We start from the raw sequence: 24706 nt of genomic DNA on the forward strand, positions 1-24706 counted from the left end.
GGGGAAACATCATGATTTAGCTGATTGAATATACTGATCAGCCTATGTGGGAGTAAGATCATAAGCAGGTAGTGGGTCTATGGTGTGCAGGTCAGTATGGAGATCATTTGAGGTGTTAAATGCATAAACTTAGATTTATTATTATTAATAACAATAATAACCTGATAAAGACAGCAGTATTTCTTTTCATTTTATATATATATGAACCCAGGTATGGCAGTTCGATTATTCACAAAGAAGGAATTCTCATTGGCTTATCAGAAGTATATGATCCCAGCCTCCATTGGAATCATGGACATGATTTTATCTTATGTAAAAGACAGAGTAAGTATAAATTGGCAATATTCATTATCAATTTAATTTTTTCCACTATATGTGCATGTATGTTTATATAATATGACTTTTTACCACAAGTAATTTTAAAATGCATTATATAGTCAAGTTAGTTGCATGTAAGTTTACCACACTTTTTAATACTGATATAAACAAAAATAATAAATAAAAAGCAGCACCCTATCAAACTGAAATAATTAGTATTATATGTCCCTTCTGTTACAATGTGAATGCACATACTTTATTTCAAAACAATATCATTCTTTGAATTTCAATTTTATTGTGTGCTTTTTGTTTCCTTTATTTGTATGCATACATTTCCTGCTGGGGTTTGACACTCCCTCAAATCCATCTGATTCAACACCAATTCTCTTTTTACTTCCATGGCAAGTCTTACTCTAAGTTGTGCATTGGATCCAGGGCCACCAAGAGAGAGGGATACAAATTACCCGGGCCCAGACCTACCTCTCTTTAAAAAAAAAAAATTTAAAAGTACTTTTATTCTTTTTTTTGCGCACATATCCATGAGTGCAGGGGGGATCGGTAGTGGCTAAATCCTTCAGACCCCAGGTCATGTGACTGCAGCGTTCACATGGTACTCAGTGCGGGCAGGCTGCTGGATATCTTCCGGTCCCGTGCTGTGTAGTGGAGAATAAGGTAAGAAGGTGGTATGCTGGAGAGGAGGCATGTGTGACTAAAGGTGCTGGGCAGAGAGGGGGCATGTGTGACTAAAGGTGCTGGGCAGAGAGAGGGGCATGTATGACTATAGCTGCTGGGCAGAGAGGGGGCAAGTGTGATTAAAGCATGTGGGCAGAGAGGTGCATGTGTGATTAAAGCATGTGGGCAGAGGGGTGCATATGTGATTAAAGCGAGTGAGCAGAAAGGGGGCAGGTGTGATTAACCAATGTGGGCAGAGGGGACTTGTGTAAGCAAAGCTGCTGGGCAGAGAGGGCATGTGTGAGTAATGCATTTTTCTGTAGGAGGATGGCCTAGTGCTTTTCACCTGCTAGACATACTGCCAATGATGCACAGCCATGCCCCCAACCACTCCCGGTGGCGCATTTTTTTTTACCATACTCAACTATAAGGGGACCCCGTGAAGTTGCTGTACCGGGGCCCTGAATTCCTCTTGGCAGCCCTGATTGGATCCACAACACATATAACAGTAAGAAAATAAACTGAAAGCATTTCCTCTAGTACAACAGAATGGGAATAAAACCCATGCTAGAAGTTTCCATTTGAAATAAAGCCACTTGCTTGTATAATTTTGATCCTCAAATCCAGGTGTGTTTTGCCCTCACTGACAGTCATACATTACATTAATTAACAATTTCAAATTAACATAGAAACATAGAATTTGACGGCAGATAAGAACCACTTGGCTCATCTAGCCTGCCCATTGTTTTATTAACCTATGGTAACCTAAAACCTTATTTGATCCCTTATTCTGTATAATGATATTCTTATGTCTATCCCAAGTATGTTTAAACTGCTCTACTGTATTAGCCTTTACCACATCTGGGGGTAAATGTATTATACTCCGATTTTGTCAAGTCGCCGGAAATCGGCGAGTTTACAACTAAAATTGAAAGCGGCGCTGGCTTGTAAAGCAAACTTGCCTTTACAAGCCAGTGCAGCTTTAAATTTTAGGGGTGCTGGAAGAGAGGTGACAGAGAGCCAGAGGGAAAAGGGGTGCTGGAAGAGGGGTGACAGAGAGCCAGAGGGAAAAGGGGTGCTGGAAGATGGGTGACAGAGCCACGGGGAAAAGGGGTGCTGGAAGAGGGGTGATAGAGCCAGGGGGAAAAGGGGTGCTGAAAGAGGGGTGACAGAGCAGGGGGAAAAGGGGTGCTGGAAGAGGGGTGACAGAGAGCCAGAGGGAAAAGGGGTGCTGGAAGAGGGGTGATAGAGCAGGGGGAAAAGGGGTGCTGGAAGAGGGGTGACAGAGAGCCAGAGGGAAAAGGGGTGCTGGAAGAGGGGTGACAGAGCCAGGGGGAAAAGGGGTGCTGGAAGAGGGGTAACAGAGAGCCAGGGGGAAAAGGGGTGCTGGAAGATGGGTGACAGAGCCACAGGGAAAAGGGGTGCTGGAAGAGGGGTGACAGAGCCAGGGGAAAAAGGGGTGCTGAAAGAGGGGTGACAGAGAGCCAGAGGGAAAAGGGGTGCTGGAAGAGGGGTGACAGAGCCAGGGGGAAAAGGGGTGCTGAAAAAGGGGTGACAGAGCATGGGGAAAAGGGGTGCTGGAAGAGGGGTGACAGAGAGCCAGAGGGAAAAGGGGTGCTGGAAGAGGGGTGACAGAGCCAGGGGCAAAAGGGGTGCTGGAAGAGGGGTAACAGAGAGCCAGGGGAAAAAGGGGTGCTGGAAGAGTGGTGACAGAGCCAGGGGAAAAAGGGGTGCTGAAAGAGGGGTGGCAGAGCCAGGGGGTAAAGGGGTGCTGGAAGAGGGGTGACAGAGAGCCAGAGGGAAAAGGGGTGCTGGAAGAGGGGTGATAGAGCCAGGGGGAAAAGGGGTGCTGAAAGAGGGGTGACAGAGCATGGGGAAAAGGGGTGCTGGAAGAGGGGTGACAGAGAGCCAGAGGGAAAAGGGGTGCTGGAAGAGGGGTAACAGAGAGCCAGGGGGAAAAGGGGTGCTGGAAAATGGGTGACAGAGACACGGGGAAAAGGGGTGCTGGAAGAGGGGTAACAGAGAGCCAGGGGGAAAAGGGGTGCTGGAAGATGGGTGACAGAGCCACGGGGAAAAGGGGTGCTGGAAGAGGGGTGACAGAGCCAGGGGAAAAAAGGGGTGCTGGAAGAGGGGTGATAGAGCCAGGGGAAAAGGGGTGCTGGAAGAGGGGTGACAGAGCTAGGGGGAAAAGGGGTGCTGGAAGAGGGGTGACAGAGCTAGGGGAAAAAGGGGTGCTGAAAGAGGGGTGGCAGAGCCAGGGGGTAAAGGGGTGCTGGAAGAGGGGTGATAGAGCCAGGGGGAAAAGGGGTGCTGAAAGAGGGGTGACAGAGCATGGGGAAAAGGGGTGCTAGAAGAGGGGTGACAGAGAGCCAGAGGGAAAAGGGGTGCTGGAAGAGGGGTAACAGAGAGCCAGGGGAAAAGGGGTGCTGGAAGAGGGGTGACAGAGCCAGGGGAAAAAGGGGTGCTGAAAGAGGGGTGGCAGAGCCAGGGGGTAAAGGGGTGCTGGAAGAGGGGTGACAGAGAGCCAGAGGGAAAAGGGGTGCTGGAAGAGGGGTGATAGAGCCAGGGGGAAAAGGGGTGCTGAAAGAGGGGTGACAGAGCATGGGGAAAAGGGGTGCTGGAAGAGGGGTGACAGGGAGCCAGAGGGAAAAGGGGTGCTGGAAGAGGGGTAACAGAGAGCCAGGGGAAAAGGGGTGCTGAAAGATGGGTGACAGAGCCACGGGGAAAAGGGGTGGTGGAAGAGGGGTAACAGAGAGCCAGGGGGAAAAGGGGTGCTGGAAGATGGGTGACAGAGCCACGGGGAAAAGGGGTGCTGGAAGAGGGGTGACATAGCCAGGGGAAAAAAGGGGTGCTGGAAGAGGGGTGATAGAGCCAGGGGAAAAGGGGTGCTGGAAGAGGGGTGACAGAGCCAGGGGAAAAAGGGGTGCTGAAAGAGGGGTGGCAGAGCCAGGGGGTAAAGGGGTGCTGGAAGAGGGGTGATAGAGCCAGGGGGAAAAGGGGTGCTAAAAGAGGGGTGACAGAGCATGGGGAAAAGGGGTGCTGGAAGAGGGGGTGACAGAGAGCCAGAGGGAAAAGGGGTGCTGGAAGAGGGGTGATAGAGCCAGGGGGGAAAGGGGTGCTGAAAGAGGGGTGACAGAGCATGGGGAAAAAGGGTGCTGGAAGAGGGGAGACAGAGAGCCAGAGGGAAAAGGGGTGCTGGAAGAGGGGTAACAAGAGGCAGGGGGAAATGGGGTGCTGGAAGATGGGTGACAGAGCCACGGGGAAAAGGGGTGGTGGAAGAGGGGTAACAGAGAGCCAGGGGGAAAAGGGGTGCTGGAAGATGGGTGACAGAGCCACGGGGAAAAGGGGTGCTGGAAGAGGGGTGACATAGCCAGGGGAAAAAAGGGGTGCTGGAAGAGGGGTGATAGAGCCAGGGGAAAAGGGGTGCTGGAAGAGGGGTGACAGAGCCAGGGGAAAAAGGGGTGCTGAAAGAGGGGTGGCAGAGCCAGGGGGTAAAGGGGTGCTGGAAGAGGGGTGATAGAGCCAGGGGGAAAAGGGGTGCTGAAAAAGGGGTGACAGAGCATGGGGAAAAGGGGTGCTGGAAGAGGGGTGACAGAGAGCCAGAGGGAAAAGTGGTGCTGGAAGAGGGGTAACAGAGAGCCAGGGGGAAAATGGGTGCTGGAAGATGGGTGACAGAGCCACGGGGAAAAGGGGTGGTGGAAGAGGGGTGACAGAGCCAGGGGGAAAAGGGGTGCTGGAAGAGGGGTGACAGAGCCAGGGGGAAAAGGGGTGCTGGAAGAGGGGTGACAGAGCCAGGGGGAAAAGGGGTGCTGGAAGAGGGGTAACAGAGAGCCATGGGGAAAAGGGGTGCTGGAAGGTGGGTGACAGAGCCACGGGGAAAAGGGGTGCTGGAAGAGGGGTGACAGAGCCAGGGGAAAAAGGGGTGCTGGAAGAGGGGTGACAGAGCCAGGGGAAAAAGGGGTGCTGAAAGAGGGGTGACAGAGCAGGGGGAAAAGGGGTGCTGGAAGAGGGGTGACAGAGAGCCAGAGGGAAAAGGGGTGCTGGAAGAGGGGTAACAGAGAGCCATGGGGAAAAGGGGTGCTGGAAGGTGGGTGACAGAGCCACGGGGAAAAGGGGTGCTGGAAGAGGGGTGACAGAGCCAGGGGAAAAAGGGGTGCTGAAAGAGGGGTGACAGAGCAGGGGGAAAAGGGGTGCTGGAAGAGGGGTGACAGAGCCAGGGGGAAAAGGGGTGCTGGAAGAGGGGTAACAGAGAGCCAGGGGGAAAAGGGGTGCTGGAAGATGGGTGACAGAGCCACAGGGAAAAGGGGTGCTGGAAGAGGGGTGACAGAGCCAGGGGAAAAAGGGGTGCTGAAAGAGGGGTGACAGAGAGCCAGAGGGAAAAGGGGTGCTGGAAGAGGGGTGACAGAGCCAGGGGGAAAAGGGGTGCTGGAAGAGGGGTGACAGAGAGCCAGAGGGAAAAGGGGTGCTGGAAGAGGGGTGACAGAGCCAGGGGCAAAAGGGGTGCTGGAAGAGGGGTAACAGAGAGCCAGGGGAAAAAGGGGTGCTGGAAGAGTGGTGACAGAGCCAGGGGAAAAAGGGGTGCTGAAAGAGGGGTGGCAGAGCCAGGGGGTAAAGGGGTGCTGGAAGAGGGGTGACAGAGATCCAGAGGGAAAAGGGGTGCTGGAAGAGGGGTGATAGAGCCAGGGGGAAAAGGGGTGCTGAAAGAGGGGTGACAGAGCATGGGGAAAAGGGGTGCTGGAAGAGGGGTGACAGAGAGCCAGAGGGAAAAGGGGTGCTGGAAGAGGGGTAACAGAGAGCCAGGGGGAAAAGGGGTGCTGGAAGATGGGTGACAGAGACACGGGGAAAAGGGGTGGTGGAAGAGGGGTAACAGAGAGCCAGGGGGAAAAGGGGTGCTGGAAGATGGGTGACAGAGCCACGGGGAAAAGGGGTGCTGGAAGAGGGGTGACAGAGCCAGGGGAAAAAAGGGGTGCTGGAAGAGGGGTGATAGAGCCAGGGGAAAAGGGGTGCTGGAAGAGGGGTGACAGAGCTAGGGGGAAAAGGGGTGCTGGAAGAGGGGTGACAGAGCTAGGGGAAAAAGGGGTGCTGAAAGAGGGGTGGCAGAGCCAGGGGGTAAAGGGGTGCTGGAAGAGGGGTGATAGAGCCAGGGGGAAAAGGGGTGCTGAAAGAGGGGTGACAGAGCATGGGGAAAAGGGGTGCTGGAAGAGGGGTGACAGAGAGCCAGAGGGAAAAGGGGTGCTGGAAGAGGGGTAACAGAGAGCCAGGGGAAAAGGGGTGCTGGAAGAGGGGTGACAGAGCCAGGGGAAAAAGGGGTGCTGAAAGAGGGGTGGCAGAGCCAGGGGGTAAAGGGGTGCTGGAAGAGGGGTGATAGAGCCAGGGGGAAAAGGGGTGCTGAAAGAGGGGTGACAGAGCATGGGGAAAAGGGGTGCTGGAAGAGGGGTGACAGAGAGCCAGAGGGAAAAGGGGTGCTGGAAGAGGGGTAACAGAGAGCCAGGGGGAAAAGGGGTGCTGAAAGATGGGTGACAGAGCCACGGGGAAAAGGGGTGGTGGAAGAGGTGTAACAGAGAGCCAGGGGGAAAAGGGGTGCTGGAAGATGGGTGACAGAGCCACGGGGAAAAGGGGTGCTGGAAGAGGGGTGACATAGCCAGGGGAAAAAAGGGGTGCTGGAAGAGGGGTGATAGAGCCAGGGGAAAAGGGGTGCTGGAAGAGGGGTGACAGAGCCAGGGGAAAAAGGGGTGCTGAAAGAGGGGTGGCAGAGCCAGGGGGTAAAGGGGTGCTGGAAGAGGGGTGATAGAGCCAGGGGGAAAAGGGGTGCTAAAAGAGGGGTGACAGAGCATGGGGAAAAGGGGTGCTGGAAGAGGGGTGACAGAGAGCCAGAGGGAAAAGGGGTGCTGAAAGAGGGGTAACAGAGAGCCAGGGGGAAAAGGGGTGCTGGAAGAGGGGTGACAGAGCCAGGGGAAAAAGGGGTGCTGAAAGAGGGGTGGCAGAGCCAGGGGGTAAAGGAGTGCTGGAAGAGGGGTGACAGAGAGCCAGAGGGAAAAGGGGTGCTGGAAGAGGGGTGATAGAGCCAGGGGGAAAAGGGGTGCTGAAAGAGGGGTGACAGAGCATGGGGAAAAAGGGTGCTGGAAGAGGGGAGCCAGAGAGCCAGAGGGAAAAGGGGTGCTGGAAGAGGGGTAACAAGAGGCAGGGGGAAAAGGGGTGCTGGAAGATGGGTGACAGAGCCACGGGGAAAAGGGGTGGTGGAAGAGGGGTAACAGAGAGCCACGGGGAAAAGGGGTGCTGGAAGAGGGGTGACATAGCCAGGGGAAAAAAGGGGTGCTGGAAGAGGGGTTATAGAGCCAGGGGAAAAGGGGTGCTGGAAGAGGGGTGACAGAGCCAGGGGAAAAAGGGGTGCTGAAAGAGGGGTGGCAGAGCCAGGGGGTAAATGGGTGCTGGAAGAGGGGTGATAGAGCCAGGGGGAAAAGGGGTGCTGAAAAAGGGGTGACAGAGCATGGGGAAAAGGGGTGCTGGAAGAGGGGTGACAGAGAGCCAGAGGGAAAAGGGGTGGTGGAAGAGGGGTAACAGAGAGCCAGGGGGAAAAGGGGTGCTGGAAGATGGGTGACAGAGCCACGGGGAAAAGGGGTGCTGGAAGAGGGGTGACAGAGCCACGGGGAAAAGGGGTGGTGGAAGAGGGGTGACAGAGCCAGGGGGAAAAGGGGTGCTAGAAGAGGGGTGACAGAGCCAGGGGGAAAAGGGGTGCTGGAAGAGGGGTAACAGAGAGCCATGGGGAAAAGGGGTGCTGGAAGGTGGGTGACAGAGCCATGGGGAAAAGGGGTGCTGGAAGAGGGGTGACAGAGCCAGGGGAAAAAGGGGTGCTGAAAGAGGGGTGACAGAGAGCCAGAGGGAAAAGGGGTGCTGGAAGAGGGGTGACAGAGCCAGGGGGAAAAGGGGTGCTGGAAGAGGGGTAACAGAGAGCCAGGGGGAAAAGGGGTGCTGGAAGATGGGTGACAGAGCCACGGGGAAAAGGGGTGCTGGAAGAGGGATGACAGAGCCAGGGGAAAAAGGGGTGCTGGAAGAGGGGTGATAGAGCCAGGGGAAAAGGGGTGCTGGAAGAGGGGTGACAGAGCCAGGTGAAAAAGGGGTGCAAAAAGAGGGGTGGCAGAGCCAGGGGGTAAAGGGATGGTGGAAGAGGGGTGAGAGCCAGGGGGAAAGGGGGTTCAGGAAGAGGGGTGACAGAGCCAGGGGGAAAGGTGTTGCAGGAAGAGGGGTGAGAGCCAGGGGGAAAAGGGGTGCTGGAAGAGGGGTGAGAGCCTGGGGGAAAAGGGGTGCTGGAAGAGGGGTGACAGCCTGGGGGAAAAGGGATGCTGAAAGAGGGGTGACAGAGCCAGGGGGAAAGGGGGGTGCAGGAAGAGGGATGACAGAGCCAGGGGGGAAGGGAGTGCAGGAAGAGGGGTGAGAGCCAGGGGGAAGGGGGTGCAGGAAGTGGGATGAGAGGGACAAAGGATAAGATGATGCAGGGGCATAGCTAAAAGAAAGTGTAAAGGGGGAGACATCTTAACAATGGGAATGTCAGGGATGCAGCCATCATAAAACACAAGTAGTAATGAAGAATGGGAATGCACAGAGGGGACAAGTGTTAAAAAAAAAATCAAGCCTTCATACTCCATTCAGGTATATTTTCTATACACCCACTTCTAAATTTCCACTTTGACCACTGCCCTCTGTCCCTGCTCCCGACTTCCTGTGTGAGCTGACAGCTGCTGATCACTCCTCGCCCAGCGCGTCCAGTAGGAGAACAGAACACAGGATGCTATAATCAGGTAAGTTCATATATTTTCTCGTGTCCAATTTGTTTTTCACCATCCTTTCTTGAACTGGGGGCACTACTGTGTATCTAATGATGTTTAAAACACTAGGTATTGCTCATTATTGTGCTGCAATGTTTCTTGCATATTTATCTGTACAGAGATTTTTAATTAAGAGGAAAAAACGCTGCTTGCATACATTTTATCTGTGATTGTGTCAATATATCTATTTTTCTTTGCATTGTAAATGGGGTATTAAGCTGCTCCTGGGACTCGCACTCTCAGTATCTAATATGCTGTACCAATTTTTATTTGTGAATGAGTTTTTGTCTGGTCACTACTATTGATTTGGGGCACTACTATGGCATACTGTTATTTAGGGGCACTACTGTATGGCATACTGTTATTTGGGGCACTACTGTATGGCATAATGTAATTTGGGGGCACTATTGTGGCATAATATGATTTGTGGGCACTATTGTGGCATAATATGATTTGTGGGCACTATTGTGGCATAATATGATTTGGGGGCACTACTATGCCATAATATGATTTGTGGGCACTACTGCATGGCCAAATATGAACTGAGGGTAATATTATGTGGCATAATATGACCTGGGGGCACTACAATGTGACATAATATGAACTGGGGGCACTACGGTGTGGCATAATATGAACTTCTGCCAAAGGCAAGTCTCTAATTGTTGTCGGCCCTGCCTGTGAGTCAAGGGGGTAGACGTCTCCAGGTAAATAATCTAAATGTTTCCTATATAAACAAACTGATGGATCACATCCAATTATCTCTCACCCACCTCCTTTACCCCCATTAATTTATATACTGTGTTATTTAAAATGAATAGAAAAGACGCATATCCAGTTACTGTAGTAAAAAAAATATTTTTCTCTGACATTTTGCTGTAGATGGAAATACTTTTAATATGGCCGTGTGGGTTCAAATGATCGTTCAATGGTTATGTTTTTTCTGATATATTTGTAGTAGGAGAGGGTATTGCTGTAATGTGGGGGGGTGACGACGGTTGCTGTAATGTGGGAGTGATGCTGGTTGCTGTAATGTGGGGAAGGGGGGTGTAATGCTGGTTGCTGTAATGTGGGGGGTGACGACGGTTGCTGTAATGTGGGAGTGATGCTGGTTGCTGTAATGTGGGGAAGGGGGGTGTAATGCTGGTTGCTGTAATGTGGGGGGTGACAACGGTTGCTGTAATGTGGGAGTGATGCTGGTTGCTGTAATGTGGGGAAGGGGGGTGTAATGCTGGTTGCTGTAATGTGGGGGGTGACAACGGTTGCTGTAATGTGGGAGTGATGCTGGTTGCTGTAATGTGGGGAAGGGTGGGGGGTAATGCTGGTTGCTGTAATGTGGGTGGTGACGACGGTTGCTGTAATGTGGGAGTGATGCTGGTTGCTGTAATGTGGGGAAGGGGGGGTAATGCTGGTTGCAGTAATGTGGGTGGGTATGGATGTAGTATGAGTGTGTGTGGGGGGTTATTTAATGCTGTAATTTTGATACAAATAATGTATTGTTATGGTATTTATTGATGTAATTGGGGTACTAATAATGTAAGTTTGCGGGTCATTAGGAGAAATAAATACCCCCCCACACACACACACTCATACTACATCATGTTGTACTGCACCAGCAGCGCACACTACGCCAGCATCAGTGTGCAACAATATAGTGCATGAAGCCCACATGGGCCTGTGTGCTTTAAATGCCAGGGCTGATTTTTAGTCCCAGTCCGGCCCTGCCTCCAATAGATAAAGTGGAGTTGTTAATAAAAAATCATCTATTAATTGCCTTCCGAAACATTTGTAGTGGTTAATCTCTACCCCAGGATTGACAAATCTGTGTTAACCAGAAACATGCAAGCCTTTCAAAAAACCTTATCCATCATTAAAACTATAGGGGACACATATCTAAATGGTAAATACAATATGTTCTATTTATTGCGGCTGTTCCCAAAGTGTGCGCCGCGGCTCCCAGGGGTGCCGCGGTGCTGTCACTGGGGTGCCGCGAGCCAGACATAAAAAAAAGAGAAGACAGAAACTTACCAATCAGCGCGGCGCCGGGACCCAGCAGCCTCCTCTGGCACCGGAGGGGGACAGTGTGGCAGCGGAGGGGGACAGTGTGGCAGCGGAGGGGGACAGTGTGGCAGCGGAGGGGGACAGTGGACAGCGGAGGTGGACAGCGGACAGCGGAGGTGGACAGCGGAGGGGGACAGTGGACAGCGGAGGGGGACAGGGTGACAGCGGAGGGGGACAGGGTGACAGCGGAGGGGGACAGTGTGGAAGTGGAGGGGGACAGTGTGGCAGCGGAGGGGGAGAGTGTGGCAGCGGAGGGGGACAGTGTGGCAGCGGAGGGGGACACTGTGGAAGCGGAGGGCGACATTGGGCAGCAGAGGGGGACAGTGTGACAGCGGAGGGGGACAGTGTGACAGCGGAGGGGGACAGCGGGCAGCAGAGGGGGGCAGCGTGACAGAGGCCTGCAGATGGGGCAGCGTGACAGAGGGCTGCAGAGGGGGCAGCGTGCCTGGGGGTAGAGGAGGGGGACAGCGTGGCCGAAGGCAGAGGAGGGGACAGCGTGACAGAGGGCAGAGGAGGGGGACAGCGTGACAGAGGGCAGAGGAGGGGACAGCGTGACAGAGGGGGCAGAGTGCCTGGATGCAGAGGGGGCAGAGTGCCTGGATGCAGAGGGGGCAGAGTGCCTGGATGCAGAGGGGGCAGAGTGCCTGGATGCAGAGGGGGCAGAGTGCCTGGATGCAGAGGGGGCAGAATGTCTGGATGCAGAGGGGGCAGTGTCCCTGGATGCAGAGGGGGCAGTGTCCTTGGATGCAGAGGGGCATTTTTGCATACAACTAAATAAGTATTTTTGTCGTGACCTAAATACTTATTACGATTTTTTGACCCAACTACTTCTAAAACAGGACTGCTCAGTAATTATTTTGGAGGGGTGCCTTGAAAAAATTTGGAGACTCTAAGGGTGCCGTGAACTGCAAAAGTTTGGGAACCACTGATTTATTGTAACAAGTACAGTCTATCCTCATCCCTAAAGTTATTCACCTGTTCTATAGCAAAACACTGGAGGAATGTTGGATAACTATAGTAAAATCATTTGGAATGTTGATAAATTTCAACTACACTGATCATCCACATTTAAACCACCAGCTGTCATGAATCACCCTACGAGTTGAGTTTTCAGAACCTGTTGTCGACGAGAGCTTCACCTATAGCAACCCCCTTTCCTATAGATCCAGATATGTTCGACGTTACTCGGTTGTCCCCAGGACTTATTCTCGAGTAGTGATAACTCAACTCTGGTAGGTAGGCACCACAGAGAACTTGACAGTGGGAAGCTGAGCAGGGATAATCCTGGACAAGATAAAAGCAGGAACGCTGAGTTATCAACAGGTTGCAGTACCACCCTCCACCAGTATAACAGATTGGCAGTGTGGAGTAGAGGTGTAGTACCAGCTGTGGCCTGAGTGAGATGGAGCTAGAGCAGCACAGTGACAGGGAAAATGCCGGAGCAAGATAGAGCAGTAAATCTGTACTGTGAAACACTGCAGACACAGGTGAGTCTGATGGAACGAATAGCTGGCACCACGATCCTGCGGATGGGCGGAGATCTCTCAGATGAAAAGGTAGAGTCCGAATCCAAATAGAAGTCATGGCCATGAGCAAACAAGCAAGGTCAGTATTCAGGCAGAGGTAAGGGTCACGGACAAACAAGCAAGGTCGGTATCCAGGCAGAGGTCAGAATGGTTATCAATCAGGAACTTGGCAGAATAATCACAGAACCAGGAGCACGGAGAGGCAAGCGTGTGAACGCTATAACCAGCAAAGGCAGAGTGAAGCTGACAGATATTTAAACCAGTAGTGGCCAATCAGGGCAAGTGTCAGATAGAGCTGCAGGTGAGAGGAGTTCAGGTGATCACACTCAGGCTATAAACAACACTGCAGCAGCCAAAAAGAAAACAGCAGTTACCTGATGTTCCTAATACCTGCTAAATATTGTGTAGGTCCTCCCCGTGTTGCCAAAATAGCTCTGACCTGTCAAGGTATGAACTCTAGAAGGCCTCTGAAGGTGTACTGTGATATTTGGCAAGAAGATGTTAGCAGCAGATGCTTGAAGTCCTGCAAGTTGCAAGGTGGGGCCTCCATGGCTCAAACTTGTTTTTCCAGCACATCCGACTGATTCTTGATTGTATTAAGGTCTGGTGAATTTGGAGGCCAAGTCAACACTTTGAACTCTTTGAGAAAATTGAAGAAGATCAAGATGTTGTTCAGGTCGCTTAAATTAACAAAACATAATATATAAAAAATACTTAAATATGTATGATGTGTCTGAAGGATTCCTTGTTTCTTGTTCTTCTAATCATTTCCTCAAAAATATCATAGAAATAAAATAAATAGTATAATAGTGTAGTATTTCTAAAGAAATTATGACAATATATAAAGTCCAATGGTTCACAAACTTTTTCAGTTCGCGGCACCCTTAGCGTCTACATAATTTTTTCAAAGCACCCCTCCAAAATAATTAGCGCTCAGTCCCGTTTTATGAGTAGTTGGGTCAAATTGACATAGTAAGTATTTAGGTCAGGACAGAAATACTTATTAAGCTGTTTGCAAAAAAAATACATGTAAATCCAAGGGAAAAAAATATTTTTATATAGTTTTTTTCAATTAAATTTTGGTCAAAGAACAATTTACAGCTATCATTAAGAGGAATAAGATCAAACAAAATAAAACAACAATATGTACAAAAATCATCACATTGTGCCCCTTTGCCATTACACTGTGCCCCTTTATGCTCACACTGTACCCCTTCATGCTCACACTGTACCCCCTCATGATCACACTTCGCCTTCACCATTACATTATGCCCCTTCATGCACACACTGTGCCCCTTCATGATTACACTGTGCCCCTTCACCATTACTCTATGCCCTTTTATGCTCACACTGTAATCATTCATGATCACACTGTGCCCCATCACCATTACGCTGTACCCCTTCATGATCACACTTCCCCTTCACCATAACACTGTACCCCTTCATGATCACACTGTGCCCCTTCACCATTACACTGTGCCTTTATGCTCACACTGTGCCCCTTTATGCTCACACTGTACCCCTTCATGCTCACACTGTACCCCCTCATGATCACATTTCGCCTTCACCATTACATTATGCCCCTTCATGCTCACACTGTGCCCCTTCATGCACACACTGTGGCCCTTCATGATCACACTGTGCCCCTTCACCATTACACTATGCCCTTTTATGCTCACACTGTACCCATTCATGATCACACTGTGCCCCATCACCATTACGCTGTACCCCTTCATGATCACACTTCCCCTTCACCATAACACTGTACCCCTTCATGATCACACTGTGCCCCTTCACCATTACACTGTGCCTTTATGCTCACACTGTGCCCCTTTATGCTCACACTGTACCCCTTTATGCTCACACTGTACACCTTCATGCTCACACTGTACCCCTTCATGATCACACTGTGCCCCTTCACCATTACACTGTGCCTTTATGCTCACACTGTGACCCTTTATGCTCACACTGTACCCCTTCATGCTCACACTGTGCCCCCTCATGATCACACTATGCCCCTCCACCATTACACTGTACCCCTTCATGATCACACTTCCCCTTCACCATTACACTGTGCCTCTTCATGATCACACTGTGCCCCTTCACCATTACATTGTGCCCCTTCATGCTCACACTGTACCCCTTCATGCTCACATTGTGCCCCTTCATGATCACACTTCCACTTCACCATTACACTATGACTCTTCATGCTCACACTGTGCCCCTTCATGATCACACTGTGCCCCTTCACCATTACACTGTGCAACTTCATGCTCACATTGTGCCTTCATCATTACACTGTGCCCCTTTATGCTCACACTGTCCCTTCATGCTCACACTGCCCCTTCACCATTACACCGTGCCCCTTCATGCTCACAATGTGCCCCTTCATGCTCACACTGTGCCCCTTCATGATCACACTGTGCCCCATGACCATTACACTGTGCCCCTTTATGCTCACACTGTGGCACTTCATGATCACACTGTGCCCCTTCACTATTACACTGTGCAATTTATTGCTCACACTGTGCCCCTTTATGCTCACATTGTCCCTTCATGCTCACACTGCCCCTTCACCATTACACTGTGCCCCTTCTTGCTCACACTGTGCCTTCACCATTACACTGTGCCCCTTCATGCTCACACTGTACCCCTTCATGCTCACACTGTACCCCCTCATGATCACATTTCGCCTTCACCATTACATTATGCCCCTTCATGCTCACACTGTGCCCCTTCATGCACACACTGTGGCCCTTCATGATCACACTGTGCCCCTTCACCATTACACTATGCCCTTTTATGCTCACACTGTACCCATTCATGATCACACTGTGCCCCATCACCATTACGCTGTACCCCTTCATGATCACACTTCCCCTTCACCATAACACTGTACCCCTTCATGATCACACTGTGCCCCTTCACCATTACACTGTGCCTTTATGCTCACACTGTGCCCCTTTATGCTCACACTGTACCCCTTTATGCTCACACTGTACACCTTCATGCTCACACTGTACCCCTTCATGATCACACTGTGCCCCTTCACCATTACACTGTGCCTTTATGCTCACACTGTGACCCTTTATGCTCACACTGTACCCCTTCATGCTCACACTGTGCCCCCTCATGATCACACTATGCCCCTCCACCATTACACTGTACCCCTTCATGATCACACTTCCCCTTCACCATTACACTGTGCCTCTTCATGATCACACTGTGCCCCTTCACCATTACATTGTGCCCCTTCATGCTCACACTGTACCCCTTCATGCTCACATTGTGCCCCTTCATGATCACACTTCCACTTCACCATTACACTATGACTCTTCATGCTCACACTGTGCCCCTTCATGATCACACTGTGCCCCTTCACCATTACACTGTGCAACTTCATGCTCACATTGTGCCTTCATCATTACACTGTGCCCCTTTATGCTCACACTGTCCCTTCATGCTCACACTGCCCCTTCACCATTACACCGTGCCCCTTCATGCTCACAATGTGCCCCTTCATGCTCACACTGTGCCCCTTCATGATCACACTGTGCCCCATGACCATTACACTGTGCCCCTTTATGCTCACACTGTGGCACTTCATGATCACACTGTGCCCCTTCACTATTACACTGTGCAATTTATTGCTCACACTGTGCCCCTTTATGCTCACATTGTCCCTTCATGCTCACACTGCCCCTTCACCATTACACTGTGCCCCTTCTTGCTCACACTGTGCCTTCACCATTACACTGTGCCCCTTCATGCTCACACTGTGCTCCTTCACCTTTACACTATGCCCCTTCATGCTCACATGACCCCTTCATCATTACACTGCCCCTTCATGCTCACCCTGCCCCTTCACCATTACACTGCCCCTTCATGCTCACACTGCCCCTTCCCTATTACTGTTGCGAGCCGCGGCGGTACTCACTGCCGCTGCGACTTGCTTCCTCTGCTCCCCTGCATCCCGGCCATCACCCTGACGACCGGGACGTCACTTCCAGGCATGACCCGACCGTTGCAAAGGCAACAGTCGGATGCTTGTGGTTCAGCGCTGCGTCCCCAGCAATAGAAGGAAGCCGGGCGCGTGCGCAAGCCACCACACCAGCCTGCAGGCTAAATAGTTTAATTAATTAATTATTATGCTGGGCTGGGGATCTATGCAGAGCTAGGCTCTGATTGGCTGCCTTTAGTACTTAGCCTCCCTGCCGGTTATAGCGTCCCAGTTCTTGTACTGTGCTGACCTGCTTTTGGAACCTTGGATTGCTGATTATTGGTTGTGAACCGCTGCCTGTCTATTGGACTCTGCCTGCCTGCTTGTGACCCTGACCCTTTGGCCTATTCCTCGGATTTTGCTGTTTTGCCTGTGACCTCGACCTTTGGCGTGTTTCCTGACTACTCTTCCTGCTAGTGACCCCTGACTTTGGCTTTCGTCTGACCATCCTTACCATCTCTGCTGCTTCCTAAGCTTCAGCTGCGGTTTAGTATAACGAACCTATACTACTTGGAGTTAAGTCCTGGGGGCATCTGAGTACCTGTGAGCGCGTCCAGCTCTACGGGAAAGGCAGCTGCTATAGGTGAAGACCTTCGCCAATCTGCTCTGCAGGTTCGTTATCTGACCACCAGCAGCCTAACAATTACACTGCCCCTTCATGCTCACACCGCCCCTTTACCATTACACTGCGCACTCCTACTTTCTTTTCCTCTCCATCACTGTTTCCTATCACTAATTCCCCTCCGTTCCTTTACTTACCTTACTTGGCCTTCTTTTGTCTGTCTTCTTTCTTCCAGCTCCTCTCTGCGTGGCTCCTCACTGAATATGTTGGGCGTGATGACATTCAGTGAGAAGAGATCAGAGAGGAGTGAGGAGGGAGGAGGATGCTGGGTCCTGCGCGCCTTTGGATTAGTAAGAATTTTTATTTTGTCCTGAGCATGGCACCCCTGTGACAGCGATGTGGTACCCCAGGGAGCCACGGCGCACACTTTGGGAACCATTAATATAAACAATAAAAATATAATGTATGTAATAGAGAAGTGTCCAATCTTCCAATAGTGATTCTCTTTTACTCTTTTTTCAATGTCTATAATGTTCTGCGGATCAAGCTCCTCTTCCCCTAGTGAGGGAGGACATACTGGAAGCCTTCTTCTAAAGTTGCCTTTAGGTAACAAGCTTTTAAACAGTGTAGAGATGAAACCTGAAATGTTTTTCAAATATGCTCCCCCTAGTGGTTATGAAATTACTAGAAGTTTTCTTGACAAATAGCCTTCCTATACTGATTTTTATATATCTGTGTCTTGTAGGAACCTTCCTTAAGGATTTTCTCATCATAAAAAAAAAAAAAAATAAGGAGCTTCTAGCATAATATCGCTTTAAAAATTCAGATATTCTTAAATTATAAAGTTAAATACACTCGCTTATCGATATTGAAAATAACAATTTAATGGAAGGCACCTACAACTATATTGAATTATATCTGAGCATGATAATTCTAAAGCTGCAAGTTCCTGTAATCGCTTCATATTAGAAGGGAATAAAACTCCTAATATTAACGTAAGGATATGCCTGTCCTGGGATACGGATGAATAACATCCTTGATACTGACATAAAGGCATACCTATCTTTAAAAATAACAAACTAGCGGTGTGTTACTGACGATAATAACAAATTAAGCATATAAAAATAAGGGTTTCTACCAAGTACCAGCTTGAAAGAATAAATAAGGATGACCAACTACAGAAAATATGCTGGCTCCACTGAAGAGTCTGAAACAATTTTTAGTCACACAACTTTCTTTTCTTCCTCACTTTTTCTATAATGATTTTAATATATTCGCCTTGCAATGACTTGGTTAAAAAAAAAAAGAGAAAAATAAACTAGTTTTAAGTTACCATTAATAAAGTTGTAATTTTAACACTATTGATGCCATATGAACAATAGACTGGAGAGCTCTTATATTTAACTATTCTTTCTCCTTGGACAGAAATCATGGGAATTAAGGGATATTTGGACTGCATCTATTACATGTTTCACTTTTGAGGGTGTGAAGCTTTTTTTTGTTGTTGCATAAAGTTGGTCTGGGTGTAACATACATGCATAAAATGGGTCTGATTCGGTCGATTCCAGAATATACCGTATTTCCCCAAGTATAAGACGCACCCATGTATAAGACGCACCTTAATTTTGGGGTCCAAAATGAAAAAAAAGATGTATTACATAAAGTTATTGAACTCAAGTTTTATTTATCATGAAACTACTCATCATCACTGTCAGAACTTTCAACCATTATCTTGTCCTCATCTGTGTTTGATGACGAATCGCTGTCTTCATATATTGCCTCGTCCTCAGTTCCATCTAAGGCATTTGAAATGCCACACTTCTTAAATGACTTGACAATGATCTCAATCTTGATATTATCCCAGGATCTTTTCACCCAGGTACAAACCTCTCCTATAGTTGGCTTTTTCACTCTTCCTGCTGGTGTCAAATTGTCCCCAGAAGACTTCATCCATTGGTTCCATTCCTCTCTCATGGTAGCTTTGAAGGGTTTGTTAATGCTGACATCAAGTGGTTGGAGCTGGGATGTCAAGCCTCCAGGTATGACGGCAAGTTTTGTTTTTTGCTCTGCAGCAATCTTCTTTGTGTTTGGTGTTAAGTGTGCCCTGAACTGATCAAGCACCAATAGGGCAGGTTTGCGTAAGAGCGCACCTGGTCTCCTGCTCCAAACTTTCTCAAACCAGATCTTCATCCCATCCTGATCCATCCAACCTATGTCATGAACATGGACAATCACTCCTCGAGGAATGACTTCTTTTGGCATTGTTTTGCGTTTGAAAATCAGCATAGGCGGCAGCTTGGTTCCGTCAGCACAACAAGCTAGAACAACTGTATAATGGCTCTTTACATGTCCACTTGTCTTCACAATTACAGTTTTTACCCCCTTCTTATCAACAGTTCTGTTACTTGGGACATCAAATTGAAGGGGGACTTCGTCCATATTTGCAATCTGTCCCAACTCAAACTGATGTGTCTTCCGACATTGAGTGACAAAACGATGAAATTCAAGGACCTTCTGCTCATAGCATTCAGGCATCCTTTGGGCAAGTCTGGTGCGTGTACGCATGCTTAGTCCATTCCGTTTCATGAACCTGAAGCACCAATTGTGTCCTCCTTTGAAGTCAGTAACTTCATTTGTATCAGCAATTCTTCTTGCCTCATGCTGAACCATCTTTGTGGACACAGGAATTCCAATTGCCCTTTGCTCTTCAATCCATATCTTCAATTCTCTCTCTAAATCAGGCCATTTTGCTGACTTGCCTCTCATAGCCTTCTTCTGCCGTGGTGTTTTCAGTAGGGTTTCTTCTTCCTGTAGCCAGTCTCGGATTGTTTTCTCAGTTGGGGGCGGACCAAACTTACGCTCAGCAGCACGATTTCCATTCAGTTTTGCAAACTGGATCACTTTTAATTTGAAATCAGCACTGTATAAAAAAATCTTTTCTGAGCCATTTCTGGACAGAACGTGGAATGGTGCTGATTTTATACGGTACCGTAATTACGGGATATGGTATTGTAACCTTTTCACTGCTGAAACTGCAATTTATTGGGGCACAAAGCACACTAGCCTGCAATTTATTGGGGCACAAAGCACACTAGCCTGCAATTTATTGGGGCACAAAGCACACTAGCCTGCAATTTATTGGGGCACAAAGCACACTAGCCTGCAATTTATTGGGGCACAAAACACACTAGCCTGCAATTTATTGGGGCACAAAGCACACTAGCCTGCAATTTATTGGGGCACAAAGCACACTAGCCTGCAATATATTGGGGCACAAAGCACACTAGCCTGCAATTTATTGGGGCACAAAGCACACTAGCCTGCAATTTATTGGGGCACAAAGCACACTAGCCTGAAATGTATTGGGGCACAAAGCACACTAGCCTGCAATTTATTGGGGCACAAAGCACACTAGCCTGCAATTTATTAGGGCACAAAGCACACTAGCCTGCAATTTATTGGGGCACAGAGCGCTACAGCAGCTTACAATAGCGTGTCTATGTGACTTGTCTAATGTCACCAACGCTGTGCAGCTTTTGTCAGACAAACAGAGCAAACGGAGGAATCTGTAGTCATGGGCACTCATCAGAACTGTCAGTCACGTGACTGACAGTGCAGAGACTGTGGGAGGCGCCTGCAAAGGTCCTGAAGGTCCTGCAAAGTAACGGGGGACACGCTGGACACGCTGGAGCTGATTAGCGGGGACTCCTCACACCAGATGCCGACTTCTGCAATCAGGTAAGTAGCGCTGGCAGTGTATAAGACGCACCTTTTTTTTAGACCCAAAATTTGGGGAAAAAAGGTGCGTCTTATACATGGGGAAATACGGTAACTTCAGCATTGTTCCGAAATTGACACAGTTGGCATCAATAAAAAATCAATAATTAAAAAACAGACTAAAGCAAACAGCAGGCAGTAATTAAACATGGCCACCTTTTTTTTTTTATAAACATGTGATATCTCTTTAAAATCAGGAGTCCCTGTTTATTTTGGTCAGGGGATGAGATCCAAATCCTGATTAAGGGTTCTGGCCACCCTATGCTAATACACCCATAGCGCCCCCCCTCTTCCCAAATCATTAAAGGAAAATTCAGGAGTATATAATCAACAGTAAAAAAAAAACAAAAAAAATTAAAAAAAAAACTTAAAAGCTGCCAGTATTGAGAAAATTGTTGGTGTTTACAATACAAACCAGAGGAAAAGGCGGTGCATGACAACATCACTGAGTGCATCAATGAGCCACACTGCAGAAAAATATCTAAAGAGCCAGTGGATAGGCGAGGGCAATAAAAGTGCATGATCTCACCCATCCTGGCACTTGCAGAGTCTGATGCACCCTTGTTTGAAAGAGAGGAGCCCTCACTTTCAAACATTGTGGCCCCTTAGAAGTTATTGTTTGGATATCATGTGGCACGACCAGACAATAACTCCCTAAACTACAGATAAGTCCAGGGATGGTGGAGGAGGATACAGTTAGGATGCTCAGATCTCGCCCATTCTGACTTCCATACACTCAGGGTACCCTCATTTAATGGGAGTACCCTCTTTCAAATTATGTGGTCCCTTAATAGATATTGTTTGGTGATTACCAGACAATACCACCCTACACTACAGAAAACATTAAGTAGTCCAGGGTTGGGGTGCTCCTTCAAAACTCATGACTTCCTAGTAGTGTTAAGAAGTCCAGAAATGGAGGAGGGGGGGGGGGGGGGGTATAATGCCCAGATCTCCCCGAACCTGGCTTCAATAAGTATAAGCTGATGTGTTAGGTTGTCTAGTTTTCAAAATGGTATGTCTTGTTGGTCTAACCATATTATTCTTACACACTTTATATATTTCTTTCAGGAAAGTGCAAAGTAGCATATAAAAAAATGCATTATCAATTTCAAGTTCAGATTTCATTATGAAAACCTATGTGTAGAAACCTGTTTTTTGCTGTTTTGGAAAGGTGGATTGATGACAAAGTTAGATCAACAAAATATATCTTGGTGGTATTTAGGAAAAAAATACTCACATTTGCTATTAGATCACTTTCTTTCAATTTCAATAAAAAACACACTTTTTTGCCCATTTTCAGTAGATTTTCCTGGTATAAGAAAATGCTTGGCATAAGCAAATTACTGACAAATGACTGATATTGGTGTTGGAATGTGACCAGCCCAAAAAGTGTCACAATAGGCTCAGAAAAGGGTGAGAAAAGTATTGGGGTTAAAATAAAAGCTAACTTCAAGAGCCAATTTTCACAAGTAAGCTGCTTATAATCAATGATCTATCAAGGTCTGACTCTTGGTATTTCAGAAAAGTATTTCTGTTACATACTGAATACATTCTATTACCATGTTGGCAAACAACATAAGGGAATTCTATTATCTAACAGATGTTTTCTTCAATACTTATTTATTGGTAAAAGCCACTAGGCCACTAGGCAATGATTGTGGTATATAAAAGGGATTTAAAAAGATGCAAAACAATGGGTCAATTGTTATTTGGCGTAATCCAACTATTTCATACTTGCCAACTCTCCCGGAATGTCCGGAAGACTCCCGAAATCCTGGTCGGTCGCCCGGACTCCCGAGAGAGCAGGCAAGTCTCCTGCATCCCGCAATTCCCTGGCCAAAATAATGCGATTCGTGGTCAATCGCGTCATTTTGGCCCCGCCCCCGTGACAAAGCGTGATTTCTGTTGCGGCTGTGCCCCACCCCCTCCTGCCCTCCAGCCACGCCCCTCTTACAGACTGCACTGCCTGAAAGTAGGCAAGTATGATCTTTTTGTGAGCGAATGGGGCCTTTTACATGCATAGTCAATAGATATGGGTGTATCTTACTAAACACTGGTAAAACAACATTTTGCATTGCAGTACGAAATACTTAATTGAGTGGTCACATATCCTCTCACACCAAGCAAAAGTCTTGATTTACGGAGGTGGCAGTAATTGGACTTTGGTCTGTACTTTCAGTGGGACATCTTTTGCACCATACATTTTATTTATAGGGGCAGTTTTTATGAAAACATTAAAAACTACAAATATGACACATTAAATAAATACACTCCTGACGCCCCATTATTCCCTTGGCTTAATGAAAACTAGAATGATAATCTAACAATCATTACTTTTGGAGACATTTGAAAAAGTTCCTACTAAGGAAGCAGGTGGAAGGTAGGAATTGAAATGTCGTCTTTTTTTGCGCTCCTTCAAAGGGTTATTCTGTTTTTGTATGGGGTATTTTACATAATATGAAGTCTGCATCTGTACATATATATGTAAGGCAGACAAATAGGCATATTGGCACAAAAAATTTCTGCGCCTCTGCTATTAGTATATTACCATGTCTGCCCGACATTTCATTTTATCATTGTTGAAAAACACTTTTGGCAGTTCTCAGTTATGTTAACAAATGCAATAATGTGGAGAAGTTATGCAACATGGACAGAATGAAAATAAACTGTAATTAATTATAGAGTGTATTTCCCACTAAGCAATGGTAACTGTGTCCACTTATACTTTACAACTGTTAAGGTAAGAAAATTACAACATGTGGAGACAAGCAAATCTTTACCAAATGCACTGTGTTATTCTCCTTAGCAGAAAGGAAAGCCTCTTGAAATGGCAGTGGATGTTGGCTGTGGAACTGGACGATACACTTTGCCTCTAGCTCCTCACTTCAAGAAGGTGCTGGGAATAGACATCAGCGATTCTCAAATAAATTTGGCCAAAGAACATACTTTAGCAGAGAATGTGTCCTACATGTAAGAATTATACAGACATTCAGCAATCCAGATACCACAATCAATGACAAAGCTAGACAGCATCATTAGAAATGATTTCTCCTCTCTTTGTGTAGGGTAGCCCCAGCTGAGCAGTTACCCCTGAAAGATGCCTCTGTGGACCTAGTGAATGCAGGTCTGGCTGCTCATTGGTTCAAGGTTGACAAATTTGTCAATGAAGCAACTAGAGTTATCAAGACAAATGGCTGCCTTGCTGTTCATGCTTTCCATCCTAGCACTGATATTGAATATGGTGATTTGTCAGGAGACCTAACAGCACTAATGGCAGAGGTAAGGCTGATGTTCTAAAATAAATTGGTTTAAGACTAGATATAATTGAATAAGAATGCAGAGACCTAATTGTGGTTCTCACATGTGAGCTGATAGTGGACATTGATGGTGGTTTGTGTTCTTAGTTATATCAGTCGTTTAGATGTGTAACAAAGGTTTCCTAAGAACAGAAAGTAGGCCTTTATATTATACTGTTAAAAATGTAACACCTAGACATTTGCTCTCTTTTTTAAATTAAACTTTGTATTCAACTTTCAGGTATGGGATACTTTATTCCAGCATTCTGTGAAGTCCACAGAACACATGCTGTGCCAATATCAACATATATATGATGCTGTGCTACTAAAAGACAAGACCCGGTAAGATTTTAAATAAGAATCAGTTTCTTATAATCATGTTCCAAGAAATACCCTGGGGTCAATTTAATGACCAGCAGTTTTGTGCAAGTTTGCAAGCCGCCCACATTGGGTACAGTTCTCAGAGCCAATCCAAAAGATTTGCTATCAAACAGCTTCTGATGTGTGGCAGTTTACACACCCCTAAACCACATGTGGTTCAGGCCAGAGAGACAACTGGTTTTACCCCTAACATCTTCAATAGCACAGTGCTAGTCGGCATCATGCCTGGTCTAGAGTGAACCTGAACAAATGCTCGAACCCCTGCACCTAGAGATGACCGGCCCAATGCAGAG

The 24706-nt window shown here is 47.9% G+C and overlaps 1 protein-coding gene across 1 annotated transcript in view; it reads left to right on the forward strand.

Annotated features, from left to right (window-relative positions):
* The first annotated feature begins 213 nt into the window (after positions 1-213).
* The window catches only part of LOC142097033 (putative methyltransferase DDB_G0268948), a 43905-nt gene continuing 19412 nt past the window's right edge, over positions 214-24706 (forward strand). The window contains exons 1-4 of the mRNA XM_075178638.1: positions 214-324; positions 23543-23706; positions 23802-24015; positions 24274-24374. Coding sequence (XP_075034739.1) covers positions 214-324; positions 23543-23706; positions 23802-24015; positions 24274-24374 — 590 coding nt within the window. The remainder of the gene's footprint in view (positions 325-23542; positions 23707-23801; positions 24016-24273; positions 24375-24706) is intronic.

Source organism: Mixophyes fleayi, chromosome 7, assembly GCF_038048845.1.
Source record: "Mixophyes fleayi isolate aMixFle1 chromosome 7, aMixFle1.hap1, whole genome shotgun sequence".
In the NCBI taxonomy this organism is placed as follows: Eukaryota; Metazoa; Chordata; class Amphibia; order Anura; family Limnodynastidae; genus Mixophyes; species Mixophyes fleayi.